Source organism: Amblyraja radiata, chromosome 11 (genome assembly GCF_010909765.2).
Source record: "Amblyraja radiata isolate CabotCenter1 chromosome 11, sAmbRad1.1.pri, whole genome shotgun sequence".
In the NCBI taxonomy this organism is placed as follows: domain Eukaryota; kingdom Metazoa; phylum Chordata; class Chondrichthyes; order Rajiformes; family Rajidae; genus Amblyraja; species Amblyraja radiata.
In genome coordinates this window covers 27,741,977-27,760,064 of record NC_045966.1, presented here as the reverse complement: position 1 = coordinate 27,760,064, position 18,088 = coordinate 27,741,977, and the positions used below count along the sequence as shown (strand labels likewise).

At 43.9% G+C, this 18,088-nt stretch overlaps 1 protein-coding gene across 1 annotated transcript in view; it reads left to right on the top strand.

The window, feature by feature from the left end:
• Positions 1-2,445: 2,445 nt before the first annotated feature.
• Positions 2,446-18,088, top strand: part of ubtd2 (ubiquitin domain containing 2) — a 63,028-nt gene continuing 47,385 nt past the window's right edge. The window contains exon 1 of the mRNA XM_033029592.1: positions 2,446-2,623. Within this exon, the coding sequence (XP_032885483.1) occupies positions 2,554-2,623 (70 nt within the window). The 5' untranslated portion in view covers positions 2,446-2,553. The remainder of the gene's footprint in view (positions 2,624-18,088) is intronic.

Sequence of the window (18,088 nt, the reverse complement as noted above, 5' to 3'; positions counted from 1 at the left end):
AGTCAAGATAGCCGTGGGAGTCAGTGGGTATATAGTGAATGTCAGTTTGCTAACAGCATGAATCCATTGTGCCTTAACCTACTGGGCCAGCCTAGCATGTAGATTGAGTAGAATTAATATGGATTAAAAAAATATCATTTTGAAAATGTTTTGGAATGTTTTCAGAGGAAGGAAAAAAGTGTGATATATCTGGATTTTCATAAAAGTATTTGATGAGAGATTATTAAGCAAATTCAGAGCAAAAGGGATTGTGCGCAATATACTGGTATCAAGCAATGATTCATTAAGAGGCAAAATATAGATTATGGTTGAAGGGGATGGGATGGATAATGTGTGTGCCCTAGTGTTCATAATCTATATGAATAATTTGGGTTAGGGGGAACAAGTACAGGTATATTCAAGATTGTTCAAGGTAAAAGGATTGTTGGCAGGATGGACTTTGTGGTGCTGGCAGAGAATCCTTGGGGGATATAGCGAATGACTGAAGATGGCTAGTGGAATAGTGTAGGAAAAATTAGGTGATCCATTTTACAGCAAATTAGAAAGTTCATAAATTAGTGTATTAGTGTTCAGAGGAACCTGGAAGTTCTTCTACACACATCACTGGAAGTTAATGTACAGGGTTAGAAAGCAATTAGGAAAGCAAACAGTTTGCTGACCATTGTAAAATATTAGAGTTGAAGAGTTATCTTACTCCAAATATATAGGGTCCTGATGAGACCACATGTGAAATACTGTGTGCAGGTTTGGTTTTCCTACCTAGGAAGGATATATTTGTGAAAGTGGGAATGCTGGGAAGGTCAATTCCTAGGATGATTAGTTTGCGGGTGGCAGAAATTCAGACTAAGTCTGTAATCTCTGAATGAGAAGTGATCTTATTAAAATATGCACATTTCTTGCAGGATTTAACTGGCACATGCAACATTGCTATTATCCTTGGTTGAGAAATGCAGAAGCAGGGGTAGTCTTATAAAAAGGGATATGAGAAGATAATTCTTCACTCAGTGAGAGTGAATCTTTGGAGGAATGGAAGAATAAGCAAACCAATGTCATGTCCTCTTCCAAACCAACAAATTCAGTGACGTGGCCCAAGTTACATTTATTCGGTTATGTTGTGTTCACAATATTGTCTGCATGCTTAAATTCTATTTAAGGGACGAGATGACCAACTCATAGAAGACAAGATTCAAGGATGTGCTCAAAGCCTCAAAGAAATGCAGCATCCCAAATGACTCCAAGTAACTTCCCAAAGTAGAGATAACATCTAGAACCTTGAGTCCTGCATCAGGAACACAGATAAGCAACAGAAAGAATGCATCATCTCACAGACTTCCCATGTGCCCACTAACTACTTCTTGTCTCATCTATTACAGAGAGCGCAGTTCAAACTTTGGCCTCTTCAGACACTACATGGTGCAAACAAGCCATCCTCCGTTTCTATGGATTGGTTGAGAGGAAGCAGCAAATCTTTATAATTCATTCACAAGAAACGATCAGCCACTCAGTATGGTACACAAAAATGCTGGAGAAACTCAGCGGGTGCAGCAGCATCTATGGAGCGAAGGAAATAGGTAACGTTTCGGGCCGAACCCCTTCTTCAGACGCTCAGTATGCTCCACATCTGGTTACAAATGGTTAAATATTATGGCATATAACGCTGGTGCAAAAGGTCTACCGCGGTCTTATTGAAGAGCAGGTGCCGGTTTGGTCTCTCCCAAAGATCATAGAGATCTTTGGTCTCTCCTACTTTACATTCTGATACCTTGGTTGGAGGTCGGTTGTAACAGCCCCTCTCCCCTAAAGAGCAAAAGTTCACCTTGCAGCGCTCCGCACGCTTCCCTTGGGACACGACGCCCGACTCCGGAGAAGTAATAAGTATCATGACACCGGCAGAGCCGGGAGGTCGTGCGCGCGCTGGAGAGCTCTAGTATCTTTGCTGGAGAGTGGAGGCGGCGGGAGCGCGCGCTGAAGAGAAGGGCCGCGGGAGCGCGCGCTAGAGGGGATGGGGTCATCGCGGAAAGTGGGTGGAGGACCCCAGGGCGCGAGCACGGTCTCGGCCGCGCGCGGTGACAACGGTGAGGAGAGTCGCGGGGGCGCGCTGGGAGGAGCCGCGGGCACGCGCAGGAAGGGAGGAGATGGGGAACGCGCTGGAAGAGGAGGAGCCGCGGGGACGCGCTTGAAGAGGAGGAGCAGCGGGGACGCGCTTGAGGAGGAGGAGCAGCGGGGACGCGCTTGAGGAGGAGGGGCCGCGGGGACGCGCTTGAGGAGGAGGAGCAGCGGGGACGCGCTTGAGGAGGAGGAGCCGCGGGGACGCGCTTGAGGAGGAGGAGCCGCGGGGACGCGCTTGAGGAGGAGGAGCCGCGGGGACGCGCTTGAGGAGGAGCCGCGGGGACGCGCTGGAAGAGGAGGAGCCGCGGGGACGCGCTTGAAGAGGAGGAGCCGCGGGGACGCGCTTGAGGAGGAGGAGCCGCGGGGACGCGCGCCTGAGCGAGCCAGTGCCGGCTGGGCTGCGGATGTTAGTTGGTCTGTTGTAAAAGTGACAACAGCTCACCCATGGGAGGTTGTGTGGGCTCTCACCATGACTCCTCGGGCAGCTTGAACGAGAACTCCGACGGCACAGGAGGTAAGGGCGGTCATCGTTGACTCGGCTAACCCTCTACACTTGTTCTATTTCTCTCTCTCTCTCCCCCCCCCCCCCCCATAGTTTTGGGTCGGCGTTTCACTCTCTGTCTGTCCCCAGCGACGAGAGTGTGAAAGTCTGAGTGTGGGCCCTCTCCCCTTCTTCCTCAGTCACGGCCGGGCCGGGCCGGGCCAGCCTCGCAGCCTCGGAGTCTCCCCCTCCCTCTGCCCCGGGCTACTTGCAGGGGAATGCATTTTCCGCCTTTCATCGGCTCCACTACACTCCCCTCTCCTCTCCTCCAACTCCCTCCCCCTAACCCCAGCTCCAGGCTGCGGCTGATGCTGGCTCCGAGGGATGCTCCCCCCGCCGACGGTGGGATGGTTCTGAGACTGGAAGCCCAGGGGCATCTTCTGCCTTTGTCTCTTGCCGGCCCGCATCTAAGCATTATGTTTCCTTTTCCCATTAAACCTAAAACAGGCATGTTTTAAGAACTGATCGAAGCGTTGCTCAATTATTTATAGGGAATGGATTCAAGGTTTCACAGTTTGGTGTTGTTCTTCTCTGTTCCCATTGTTGTTCTGATTTATTTAAAATGGATGTATAAATTTGTGAAGTTTTCTGAAGCGTCGATTTGCCAGGCGTCGTCATTTTATTTAACAAGCTGTAAAGTTGTGTCGAACAACCCGAGTCCGAGTGGTGATGCTGTTCTTTAAACTGCAACCTGACATCATGATATGGGCCTCTTGTGAACTGTGCGATCTTGTAGATTTGTTTATGGTGTGAAGTTCAGAAATAGGAGCCGTTTAAAGAATTGGCATGTCATTTTTTTAAAGGAACCTGGCGTGCATCTATCTTACTATAATTCAAGATGCTTTGATTAAATCAGCCATCAAGTTTCCTCCAAACGTCTTCTAGATTGATTGTGGAGTTTTGAAATATTTTTGGAAGAAATGATGGCCAGCTTTTTCATCGAAACGTCTACTGTGGGAAAGGGAGTCGTTTTGATTTGCTTTGGAACTAAACACCTTTTTAACATGCAGTTTATTGATTGTAAAATGAAAGGTCAACTTAATAGTTTTTAATGAAAGAGGTGCTACTTTAATTGCTGCATTAATTTTATGCTATTATTTTGTATTCAGTGCAAGTCATGGATTACATTTTCACTCATTTTGCACCACCAGCTCTTAAACATGGAATTAAAATGTCCTCGGGCACTGTGAAGCTTTAGGTCAGAGGTTGATAACTATTTTTGCTGTGCCAATTTTAGATGGAAAGACATCTGAACTACTTCCACCGCATCCCAAGTCTCCATTGTAGCTATAAAGATTAAATAGTACACAAAATTGGTTCAATGCGTTCTTTTCTGGGGTGAGGATGAGGATAACAAATCATGAAAAGTTAACAGAACTTATGTGAACTGACACCAAAACCAGTAACTGGGATTGGTCCTAGTTCCTTAGGGATGGAAATTATCAAAATGTGATCCACAAGCAGTTACACAAATTTTGCATCCGTGCCCAGTTTGATTCCTCCACGATCACTCAACTCCAGATGGCAATAGCAGCCTAGAACCAAATGTAAACAAAATAATCTGATTCATGGAGTAAGTTAACGGTAATTGTGCTTTAAGAATATGACTAGGAGAAGATGAGAACAGTGCGTGTTTATTTTGATTTTTTTTTAGAAAAGCTTTTGATATCGTCCCACAGAGGAGTTGATTAAAATGTTTAGAGCACAAGGAGACACAAGACTAGATGCTAGAATCTGGAGCAACAAACAATCTGCGGGAAGAACTCAGTAGGTCAAGCAGCATCTTGCTGTTGCTCAAAAAAATTGTTGGGAGTTGGAATAATAGATTGACGGATTGAAAGTTTGTTGGGTGGAGAGCAAAGTGGGAATAAATGGATCTTTCACAGGCTAGTAGACTTTGACTATTGAGGTAACATGGAGATCGTGAGAATTTGGGTAATGTTGATATACTAAAGGACCTGTGTGAAATTGCGCACACAGGCCACATAATCCAACATGCAGGTAAAACAAATGATTAGAGAAGTAAATGGTTCATTGGTCTTTATTATGAGAGGATTTGACTGCAGGAGTATAGGTATAGTTGTACAATATTTGCTTCCAACCTGAGAAACGCATCATTGAGGAAGTGCAGTGAAGATTCTGTTGACTGGCTCTAGCAATGAGGTGAGATTGTATAAATTATACCTGTAGTCTCTAGTGTTAAGAATGAGAAGAAATCCCATTTAAACTTGCAAAATTCCTGAAGTACACAAATATATATGGGCTTCAACTCCATAAGTCAAGAGTGTTTTATTGTCATATGTCCCAGATAGAACAATCTCTTGTATCCCTTACCCGTGACTCTCAGTCTGAAGAAGGGTCTCGACCCAAAATGTCACCCATTCCTTCTCTCCAGAGATGCTGCCTGACCCGCTGAGTTACTCCAGCTTTTTGTGTCTCTCTTTGGTTTAAACCAGCGTATGCAGCTCCTTCCTACATAGAACAATGAATTTCTTACTTGCAGCAGCATAACAGAATATGTAAGCATAGAGGTTGGACAGACATTGGAATGCTTTCTTTGGGATGCTGGTGGTTTGTTGGGTAACCTGATAAAATTTTCGCAGAGTGTGGTGAGTGACTGGAACACGCTAGTGGGGGTGGTGATTGAGGCATTACGATAATCAATAGTCAGATTTATTCGTCACATACACAATGAAGTGCAGTGAAATGAAGTTGCCAGCAGTGGTACAATAAAAAAGAACACACAATACACAATAAAAATTTAACACAAAAACATCCACCACAGCATTCTTCACTGTGGTGGAAAGCACAAAATACAGTCTTTCCTCCTCCATTTTCCCCCGTGGTCGGGACCTCAAACCTCCGCAGTCTCTGCTGCGGGCAGCCAGATGTACAGGCCCTCTCGTCTGGAAGGCAAGTCCTGAATCGGTGCTTCCCTACCGGAGACCGCGGCTTCAAGATGATGTAGGCCGCAGGCCGGCAGTCGAAGATCTAGGCCCCACGCCGCGCCGGGGCTAGAAGCAGCGCAGACCGCGGCTTCAAGATGTAGGCCATGGGCCGGCGCTCGGAGCTCTTCTCATCCGGGATCCCCAACAAGGGATCCCAGACTCCACAGACCGTGGCTTCAGAGTGTAACAGTCGGCGGGCCAGTGATCGGAGCACTCCCTTCTGGTGACCCCCAGCGAGGGCTCGCCCGCTCCGCGATGAAAAGTTCACGCTGCGCCCGCTGCTGAAGCTCCGGGCCCGACTCCGGGAAAGGCCGCACCAATCCTTGTTAGGCCGCGAGGGAGGCAACATGAAAAAAGTCATCTCTCCGTGGAGGAGGTGACCGAAAGCGGTTCCCCCCTTACCCCGCCTCGCCACCCCCCACACAAGTCACACCGAGAGACATTAAAACAAACATTCGGACATACTAAAAAAAACAAAAAAAGTAGAAATGACTAACACGCTGCTGGTAGGGCAGCCGTCTCGCAGATACTGTCCCATTGGCTTTCCACTCTTGCCTGAACCATCTGGATAACAGGAACACGCATGTAAGACTGCTGTTCATTGACCACAGGTTGGCATACGACACAGTCATCCTCTCAAGTCATGATCAAACTACAAGACTTGGGCCTCTGCACCTCCTTTTGCAACTGAATCCTTGACTTCCTCGTCGGCAGAGCTCAATCAGTGGAGATTGGTAACAATATAATTTCTTCACTAACCGTCATCACAGATGCATGTCGAGGCTGCATTCTCAGACCCCTGTCCTACTCAACGGGGTGTGTAAGCACAGCATCAATACCAAATTTGCTGACAACACCACTGTTGTTGGCCATATCACAGGTGATGGGCCAGCGTACAGGAGAGGGAACACCTGGTTGAATGATGCTGCAACAATAATTTGTTGCTCAGGGTCAACAAAACCAGAAAACTAAGTGTTCATTTTCGAAAGGGGAAAGCAGGAGACCATGCATCAGTTTTCCTTAGTGGGGTTGGTGGTAGAGAGAGTTGACAGCTTCAAATTCCGTGTCTTTAATATTTTGGATGACACATCGTAGGCCAAGAAAATAGCTATAATCACAAAGAAGGCGCACCAGCACCTCAACTTCTTGGAGGTTTAAACAGATTTGGCATGTCACTAAATAGTCTTGAAAAAAATCTTGTACAAGGTACTGTAAAATATGCCCTGCCTGGTTGCATCATGGCAAATTCAATGGAACGCAAGAAGCTGCAGATACTGGTGGACTGGGCCACATCTAACAGAGGGAGTTAGATGTGGACCTTGTGGCTAAAGGGTTCAGGGGGCATGGAGAGGGCAGGTACAGGATACTGAGTTGGATGATCAGCCATGATCATATTGAATGGCGGTGCAGGCTCGAAGGGCCGAATGGCCTACTCCTGCACCTATTTTCTATGTTTCTATGTTTATCATGAGCACAGCCCTCCCCACTTTTGAAAGCATCTACATGAGGCACAGCCTCAAGAAGGCAGCATCTGTCACCCGGGCCATGCTTTCTTCTCGCTACTACCATCAGGCAGGTGGTACAAAATCCTGAAGTCCAAACACCACCAGGGTCAGGAACAGCTACTTTCTTCCCACTACCAGGTTCTTGAACCAATCTGTGCAACCCAAATGCTACCTCAGCATTTGGGTTGCCACGTCTTGCAACTACCATGGATTTGTTTTCCAATTTTTTTGCACCATTGTCTTTTTTGCACAATATTTCTTACACTATCTTGCACAATTTATATGTAATTTATTTTAAATATTTTGTATTGTCTGTTGCGCGAGTCTACATGCCTGCAATGCTGCCAAATTGGAAGTGGAATTTTTTTGGAGCAAATGAGGAGAAATGTTTTAAATTAGAAGATTTTGAGTCTTGCCAATGAGGGTTGTGGAATCTATGTCATTGAGTTAATTGACCACATGGATGCTTGGAATTAAGAGAATTATTGGATCTGGACGTAGTGCTGGGAAATGGCACTGAGATAGATCAGACATAATTTTGATAAATGTCAGTCTACACCCTAAAGTCGCATGGGATATTGGGATAGTGTGGGGAAAAATACACGATGGTGGAAGATGAACTCTGATCTTGAACGTTGGAGCAGGTTTGATTGACCGGATAGCCGAATATTCTTTCTTTTCTTTGTCAAGTTATTATGTACTGGATATCAAGGCAGCTTTTGATCAAGTAAGATAAGCCAATAATGGGAAAACTCATACATAGTTTGACTTCTACTTAGGTTAAAGGAAGATGCTTACAGTTGTTGATAGCCATTATCTCATCCTGATAAATTCCCCTGTAGTTCCTCTGTGCAATGTATTCAATTTATACAATTATAAAACATGTATGACACAATAAGAGACCATTCATTCGATCATGTCTATGTTGGTAGATAAAGAGCTACTTGGACTAATCCCGTCTTCCACAAGATGAACTTTAACTCTGCTGGTCGCAATTCATCGTGTGCATGCATGTACTTCTTAAATATGAGAACCTCTGACCCTACCATTTTTCTGGATGGTGAGTTACAAATTCCTACCATCCTCTAGGTAAAAAATAAATCTATCTTTCTTATTTCCTATCAAATAGTTTAAACCTGTACCCCCTTCTGCCCCCTATTCTGTTTATCCCATTTGGGCCTCTTGTAATTTTCTAAATCTCATTTGCAGCTATCTCTGTTCTAAAGAAAATTACCTCAGTTTATCTAATAGTTTCTCAAGGCAAACATTTTATAGCCCTGACAACATCCTTGTGAATCTCCTATGTAGCTTAACCAATTACATTACCTGTAATGTGATCAGGTCTGACCATCTTCAGCGGATATATCATTGCCCTATGACAGATGAGGAGGCCATTCTGCTCATGCTGAGTCTATGCTGGGTTTTAGACTATTCTTATCTGTCCTAATCTTTTTTCCTAAAACCTATTCTCTTTCGAATAAACATCCCTGATTCTCTTACTGACAAGCGACAATTAATCTACCAGCATAATAGAGGAAATGGAACTCCCAAAGGAAACCCCATGTAGTCATACAGAGAATGTACAAACTTCACACTGGTGTTGCCAGAGGTCAGGATTGAAATCAGATCACTGGAACTTTGCAGTTTCAGCAGGAAAATTTGCTGGACCTCTGTGCCACCTGCAATGTTCCCCAGAAAAATGATGGACGATGTCATGGACATTGCAATCAAACAGCATTTACCAATGTATATTTTGGTTTCACGGAGACTAATTCTAGATCTATCATAGCTTTTGTCCAAACATCGATTATAAGTGAATTCTAGAACTAATATACAATGCATGCGTTTGATATCAAGGCAGAATTTAACCAAGAATGACATTAAGGAGCCTTGGTAAAACTGGAGCCGTTAGGTAAATTATTTCATATTTCCACAAGGCAGAGAAAGCCATTTTATCTATCATGTCTAAGCTGGCTTTCAGAATGATTCCCATTAATCCTGTTCTCCAACATATCGCTGTAACTATATTCATTAACAACTTCTGTTCTCCAACCAACCACCTACATTTGGGATGATTTAATTTAGCTACTTAATCTAATACACCATTCAACGAGTTTGCAGCCGAAAACTGGAGCACCTGGGACATGGGGACTCGGGTGCAAACTCTGCAATGACTGCACCAGAGGGCAAAATCGACAGCGTCACCAGAATTGGGAGGCAATTCATTACCTGCAGCACCCCTGTGCTTACTTTGGATGAAAGCAGAGAGAACACTCGCCAATTCAAAAAGCAAAAAAATGCAGATGCTCCCGATCAAAATCCCGGAAATGCTCAGGTTGGACATTATCACTGGAGAGAGAAAAAAACAATCAATGATCTTTCATCTGAACTCCCCAATCAATCAATCAATCAATCAAGCACTTTATTCATCCCCGAGGGGCAATTTAAAGGGCGCATTACAGTAGCTTTTAAAAAAAGAAAGGGACACAATCAACGAAGAGACAAACATTCAAAGCTACTCTCTGCACCAACCGGTCGACCGCACGAGCAGTGACCCGGCAAGGATTGGATTGTCAGCAGCGATACAATAATAGAGAACACACAAAATGTAACACAAACATCCACCACAGCATTCATCACTGTGGTGGAAGGCACAAAAATTTGGCCAGTCCTCCTCCATTTCCCCCCCGTGGACAGGACCAGAGTCCAGAGTCAGACACAAACTAGAAATGCCAATTTTCTAAACGTGTTGGGTCCTGAATGCCGTTTCATGCCCAGTTTCAAGATGAGTTGTACCACAAGATTATTTTACATTTCATTGCATAATGTGAGATGCGAATGACGGGTCAAACTGAGATTTGAGTGTAAATGAATGTAATACGAGTCATTTTACCATACTGGAGAGATTTTGAAGAACAAGATTATTTTCCAGGTTTTACACCATTACACTGTTCTTAACAAAAATCTACCCATCAAGTGAAACCGTACAAATAACATATAAATTAGCTAACTTCAAGAACGAAAGTCAAAAAATGTTTTCATCGTTTTACCACCATTTTGCACACCAAAAATGTGACATTAAAAACTCTGCCACATTTAGTCATGAATATTTAATTCATAAATAAACTTCATATGGCCCCTCATGTTTTGATAGTGATCTAGGGAAATATCTTAATCAATACCAGAAAAAAATACAGTAACATATCTGATATTCCGCCTAGCAAAGATCCCGTAACGGTCGTTGTGCTTGGTGTCCATTGTCGCAACGACCGTTATCGGGGTCGGTACCTCCATAAGTTAAACCACGGAGGCTCCAAACCTCTAATGCTTTTCAACTATGGTAGTAGCGATTTTTGGGCGTTAATTATTTTTTCTTATTTTCCAATGTAATATCAAAAACATTGTGGTGTCAAAAACGCAACGACTTTTTATAATATATTTCCCACTTTTTAAAAATCAATTAAAAAAAATAAATGTTGGACATAAATTGGTTATCAAAACTAAGAAACTGAGCCAATCTTCAATTTGTCAACACTGTCTCTTGTTTGCCTTTCGTACGGACTAAGTCGCTAACATCATTCCTTTGTGTCAACTTCCGGAAACTCCACAACAACCGTTGTGGAGACATTTTACTTACTAAAAATTCATCCCAAATCAAACCTTCTGACGATTCATCGGCCCTCGATGTAGCTCAAATCCATAAGGTAATATACCATTTAGATCACATTGGTGAAAATGTTTGATTTTCGCTAATAATGTAACATTTGTTTTCTGGGACACCAAACCTTTGAGTGTCCACCGCAAAGTACGTCTGGTAAATATACGAACCGGCAGTGTTTTTTCTGCCGATATGGGGTTTAAATTCACCGTAAACCGCAACGTTCCAATCGATCGCGTTCCACAAAATCTAACTCGCAAGATGATTAAAATGGCCATTAATTTACGGGAATTAAACACTTAATTCCTTCCATTTGGCCTATAAATTCATGACAATGAGATTTAAAAATCATGTTATATTGTGAATTCTTGTGTGAATGTTATTAGGACACTTAGGCTATTTAAAAATGTTAACCTTTTCTTAAGAAATGGATAGATGTTTAGATCTAGTAATAGAATTTTGTAATTAGCTACAATTAGGTATCTAACTAAGTATATGCTTCAATTTCAGGTCATCCAAGTAAGATTGTTTCATATTTGTTTCAGAATGCTTCAATCTATAATAACTGAAAATTTCATTTAGTTTTCATAAATTTTAAGAAAGTTATGGGCTTTTGACTGTCCTTGATCGCAGCTTTTGAGTTAAGTCAATGGAAAAGCAATTGGGAACAAGATGCTAATTTCAGAGTATGAAAATGGCCATAACTTTTTTAATGCTGAAGATATGAAAGTGAATTGGGTGTCAAATTAAACTTCTTTTTATGCTTTATCTGATGGGAAAAATTGCAGGCTTGATTTTTAAAATCTCAAAATGTTGTAACATTGCTGTATTCTGATGCCATTTTTGGAAACTTGCCATCAATATGCTAATTTTTTCTTATTTTTTGTTGATACTATGTTAGTCATGAACCCAATAAAGTGCTTGTCAACTTTTTTGAAGGAATTTGAAATTTGACCCCCTTTGTCACATTTTTGTGAGCAGTATTGTAAAAAGACACATATGAAAATGCATGGTTACTCTTGTGTGCTAGACACAGGTGCCTGTCACACACACCAGCCCCAGAGCTGTCAGGTATGACGGAGGGGAAGTCAGAGTTAATAAAACACATCTCGGAAGCATTCTTGTGGAAAGTGTCATTGGTAGAACAGAAACTGTAAAGTGTGAGAGGGTGGGGGAATAGAATGAAGCCCTTGCAGGAAGTAAGATTGGAGAAGGTGGGGGAGATCCCGTAACGGTCGTTGTGCTTGGTGTCCATTGTCGCAACGACCGTTATCGGGGTCGGTACCTCCATAAGTTAAACCACTGAGGCTCCAAACCTCTAATGCTTTTCAACTATGGTAGTAGCGATTTTTGGGCGTTAATTATTTTTTCTTATTTTCCAATGTAATATCAAAAACATTGTGGTGTCAAAAACGCAACGACTTTTTATAATATATTTCCCACTTTTTAAAAATCAATTAAAAAAAATAAATGTTGGACATAAATTGGTTATCAAAACTAAGAAACTGAGCCAATCTTCAATTTGGCAACACTGTCTCTTGTTTGCCTTTCGTACGGACTAAGTCGCTAACATCATTCCTTTGTGTCAACTTCCGGAAACTCCACAACAACCGTTGTGGAGACATTTTACTTACTAAAAATTCATCCCAAATCAAACCTTCTGACGATTCATCGGCCCTCGATGTAGCTCAAATCCATAAGGTAATATACCATTTAGATCACATTGGTGAAAATGTTTGATTTTCGCTAATAATGTAACATTTGTTTTCTGGGACACCAAACCTTTGAGTGTCCACCGCAAAGTACGTCTGGTAAATATACGAACCGGCAGTGTTTTTTCTGCCGATATGGAGTTTAAATTCACCGTAAACCGTAACGTTCCAATCGATCGCGTTCCACAAAATCTAACTCGCAAGATGATTAAAATGGCCATTAATTTACGGGAATTAAACACTTAATTCCTTCCATTTGGCCTATAAATTCATGACAATGAGATTTAAAAATCATGTTATATTGTGAATTCTTGTGTGAATGTTATTAGGACACTTAGGCTATTTAAAAATGTTAACCTTTTCTTAAGAAATGGATAGATGTTTAGATCTAGTAATAGAATTTTGTAATTAGCTACAATTAGGTATCTAACTAAGTATATGCTTCAATTTCAGGTCATCCAAGTAAGATTGTTTCATATTTGTTTCAGAATGCTTCAATCTATAATAACTGAAAATTTCATTTAGTTTTCTTAAATTTTAAGAAAGTTATGGGCTTTTGACTGTCCTTGATCGCAGCTTTTGAGTTAAGTCAATGGAAAAGCAATTGGGAACAAGATGCTAATTTCAGAGTATGAAAATGGCCATAACTTTTTTAATGCTGAAGATATGAAAGTGAATTGGGTGTCAAATTAAACTTCTTTTTATGCTTTATCTGATGGGAAAATTGCAGGCTTGATTTTTAAAATCTCAAAATTTTGTAACATTGCTGTATTCTGATGCCATTTTTGGAAACTTGCCATCAATATGCTAATTTTTTCTTATTTTTTGTTGATACTATGTTAGTCATGAACCCAATAAAGTGCTTGTCAACTTTTTTGAAGGAATTTGAAATTTGACCCCCTTTGTCCCATTTTTGTGAGCAGTATTGTAAAAAGACACATATGAAAATGCATGGTTACTCTTGTGTGCTAGACACAGGTGCCTGTCACACACACCAGCCCCAGAGCTGTCAGGTATGACGGAGGGGAAGTCAGAGTTAATAAAACACATCTCGGAAGCATTCTTGTGGAAAGTGTCATTGGTAGAACAGAAACTGTAAAGTGTGAGAGGGTGGGGGAATAGAATGAAGCCCTTGCAGGAAGTAAGATTGGAGAAGGTGGGGGGGGGGGGGGGACTGAAGCATGCTTCACAGCATCTGAATCTTGCTGAAGCATGCTTGGCAGCATCTTCCAAACCTGTGACCTTGATGATTTATGAAGAACAGGACAGGTACTTCTAAACACCAGCAAGATCCTATCTACGTCATTTAGATTCTTGGAAATATGATTCTTTCTTGTCGTTTTGTGAAAATACGTAAATTCAGTAAACAGTAGCAATGTGTAAGCCCTGTACTGCGTGAGCCATAGTGATCCAGGACACAATCTCACCACAACATTTGCAGGAATAATTAGCAATTGATAATATGTGCTTGTCTGACCAGTTATGCTTGCAACCTTTGATAGAATTTAAGCAGGATTCCATCAAAATTGTAGAATTAATGTGTAAATAGAAGGTGAATTTCCATATTTTTAAGTGTGAAATGATGGATTATGTTAAAATGGGGAAGGCTGAACAGGTTGTGGCTTGTTTCTGAAGCAAAGACGAAGTTGGGGGATAACGTAATAACATCTTCAATCAAATGTCTTCCACTCATCCTGCATTTACAGCCACATTTGCTGCTCAAGAAAAAAAAATCATTCTTAATTTGGCAATTCAGTGCTCTGCAGAAAGTATTAATTTTAATATATCTAATTTGTCAATTAGAAACAGATTGTTTTATTTGTAATGTTGATTGGGCCCGTTTTAAAATTGCAATTGAGATGTTTACCCCTTTCCTCTGAAATTATACTCTCTGGTTTAACTTAATCATTGGCTATTTGATACCACATAGTTTTTAATAGACATATAACAAGAGGTAATTGTCACCTATATAATACAACTTTTTTTAAGTGCATTTTATTTTTGGCAGGCCTACACATCTTAATTGAGTTGCATTTCTGCAGTATCAACAATCTGGTTACTAAGTTACTACTGGTCAACACTGTAAGTTGTATTTGAGATGGTGAACTCTGCACTCTGTGAAGTGTCCAAGCCCAAATATAGCTCGAGGCCACGCCGGCACCAGCAGGACCTCACATCGAACTCGCGATGCGACGGCACCAGCAGGACCTCACATCGAACAAAAAATATTTCCTTCGCTCCATAGATGCTGCTGCACCCGCTGAGTTTCTCCAGCATTTTTGTGTACCTCCCAAATATAGCTCACTGTGTAAAGACAAGGGAGATGTTTCCCATATCATGGACTAAGTTTACTGGATTTGACTCCGCATGACCCACTGCTGGCATTTCATTGGTGATTTAATATGAATATTCATCATTTCATGCTACTACAACTTAAAACTGATTTTATCACCATAAGTTTAAAATGCAGAAATGTTGTTACAAGTGCACGGAGTACTGTTGAGTTCACACCTGGAGCATTGCATGTAATTCTGAACCTAATGGGCCTGTCCGACTTAGGCGATTTCGCCTGAAAAACCGGGAACTGGAACGGCGACTGTCAGAGTGGAACACGCACAGACGCAGACAAACACACAGGGGACCAGGGCAAGCGGGGCGGAGCACTGTCTGAAATTCACACGGCGCAAAGCCAAGGTGATACAGACACCGCAATGAACAGGAAGGTTGGCGCTGTAATTAAGACGGCTAGCAGTAAGTCCTTTAAAAGAGATGGGGAGAACGGGGGAGAAGGAATGGAGACAGCTTTTAAGAAGCCAGACAACTTTTAATAAGCCAGAGATACACAGCTGTGAAGTTCGGCACACATTTAACATTACCGGTCGGTTATCCTTGGTTCTGAAAACTACTGCTTACGTTTTTTTTTCCCAATGAGCCAATGAAATTCACCAGTCAGCACCGGCTACAACCTACGAGAACCTAAGAGAACCTTTGACCTCCTGGCAACCCATTAGGACCTCCTTGCAACCCACCTATGGCTCGGGAATTCTCGCTACTCTCTATGGCAACTTCGTTCCAGTAGCCACTAATTGTTCAACAAGTTGAAAAATTCTCGGCGACCATAATGAGGCCGCGACTAGTTCAGCCGGTGTTGTGAAGAGCAGCTCTTGGGCTTGCATGGCAAAGGGGTGCCATGACTTGAGGCGCACTCGTCGTGGTGTCTCTGTGACGATCTGATGGAGGAGGTGGGATTCACTGGTCTGTGCCTTTCGAGAGAGGGCCAGCGTGACTGCTTCTCGTCTGATGTTGGCTGGGGCGATGCCAGCGAGGACGGGCAGTTGGTTTACTGGGGTGGCTCGTAGGCACCCGGAGACAGTCCGCAGGGAGCTGTTGAGGGCAGCATCCAGCTTCTTGGCGTCAGGGCTACGGCACCAGACCGGGACGCAGTACTCGGCGGCTGAGAACACCAGGGCCACTGTGGACATGCGCAGTGTCTTTGTCGTGGCTCCCCATGTGGTGCCGGCTAGGCGGCGTATCAGTGCAGCACGGGCGCTTGTCTTTGCCTTGTCACCTTCCGGGTGTTGTTTGAATGACAACTTTCTGTCGAGCTTCACACCGAGGTACATGGTGACAAGGTGGGACCGTAACCGGGCGTTATCCACCATGACGTTCATCTCGCGGGTCCCTTCCCTGTTGTTGAGGTGGAACATTGAAGATGTTGTCTTGCCCATGCTGAGCTTAAGGTGCCAGTTCCTCAGGTATGAAGACAGGATGTTCATGTCCTTGAGAGGCCCTCGTCTGCTGCTTCCCAGGATGGCTTACTGAGTAGGATGGCCAGGTCATCAGCATAGCCATACTTCTTTGACTGGGTTGCAGGCAGGTCATGAATGTAGATGTTGAACAGCATTGGTGCCAGCACTGAGCCCTGAGGGACACCGTTCTTAAGTTTCCTCACCCTGCTCTATTGCCCGTGGCTGGTGTATAGCCTGAAGCTGCGGTTGCTCAGCATCTCCATGATGAAGCTCACCATGTGCTTGTCTGGGATGGTTTCCAGAAGCTTCATGTGTAGTCCACGCAGTATCATATGCAGCTGTGAGGTCCAAGAAGACAGTGCCAGCCTTCTCCCCTGCCTGGAAGCTGTCCTCTATGTCTTGGCATAGGAGGGTCACCTGGTCCACCGTTGACCTACCGCTTCGGAAGCCAGCCTGTTCTTTAGGCAGCTAGGGGTCGATCACTGGATTGAGATGTGTGTGGAGGAGACGTTCCAGGAGCTTGTATGGAACACACAGCAGTGAGATGGGTCGGTATCCCTTGGGGTCATCACTAGGTTTGTTTGGCTTCGGCAGAGCAATCACCTTGGCACGGCACCAGATCTTTGGCTGCTTCAGGCAGCGGAAACACGTGGCGAGGATAGAGCACAGCCAGTCAATTGCCTTCATGCCTTGGTGTTTTATGTATTCCGGGTGGATGCCGTCAGTGCCTGGTGCCTTAGCCGGTTTTCAGCCGTCGGATGGCCTGCTCGATTTGTGTTGTGAAATCGTGGGATAGGTTGGAGTTGCAGCTCGGGGCCCTGTGTAGCTCGTGGACTCTCGCCGATGTTGTTCTGGTGAAGTCCTTGTCTGTGTTGGGGAAGCGGCCATTGCTCAGCAGTAGCGACGCGATGGAATTTGCAGTGATGGAACACTGTGCTGGGGTTGTCGACCTGCCCATCAGGTTATTCATGGTCTGCATCGCCTGACGGTTGGAGTGTGTGAAATCAATTGATTCCACTGTCTCCGTCCACCTTTGCCTGCGTTTCTCATTTAGTTGCAGATTAGGTCGTTCGCTGCTTTGTCCCTGTCCTCGCTGGTTTGTGATTCTGTGTGGACGCGAAGTAGATCTTCACATTCGTCATCCCAGCAGGGAACATAGGCTTTACGTACACCGTGGGGGATGTTCTTCTTGGTGGCGGCCAGCAGCATTTTGCAGTACGAGTCGTAGGCGTTGTTCAGGTTGGTGGGGTGTGGGTGTAGGAGGCCAACGGCTGCCTTATTCACTTGTTGTGTGAAGCCTACCCAGTTTGCTTTCCAGAAGTTCCACCTCTTGACGTCTTTCCCTTCCACGGGCTGTACCAGAGATGGCATGGTTATGAGCGATGGTCGATGGTGTGACCGGGAAAACCTGTCCAGGATGCATCTTACTAGGAGCGGTTCGTTGTTGCGACAATTTGCAAAGGCCAGGTCCGGGTTGGTGGTGCTGTTCCAGGGTGCAAAGTAGAAAGTGCGTGGCTCCTTTGGGTCGTATAGGAGTGTTGCATCGGCGGTCAAGGCCCATTCTGCCAGGAAGTCACCATCAGCGTTGGAGCTGCTGTATGCCCAGTCTGTATGATGGCTGTTGAAGTCACCAGCATACACGGCAGGAGCTGGGACATCTGGCAGAGATGTTGGGACCAACCTGCTCGGAGGCGGCTTGTAAATGTTGACGATGGTAGTGTCTTGCACTTTGGTTGTGATCCATTCTCCCTCGGCATCCTCTGCAGACTGTGCTATGGCTGACCAGGCCGTGTCTGATCAGGGTCTGAGAAGGAGAAGGTTAAATCGGAAGTCTCAGTGATGCAGTTGAACAAAGGGGACTATGAA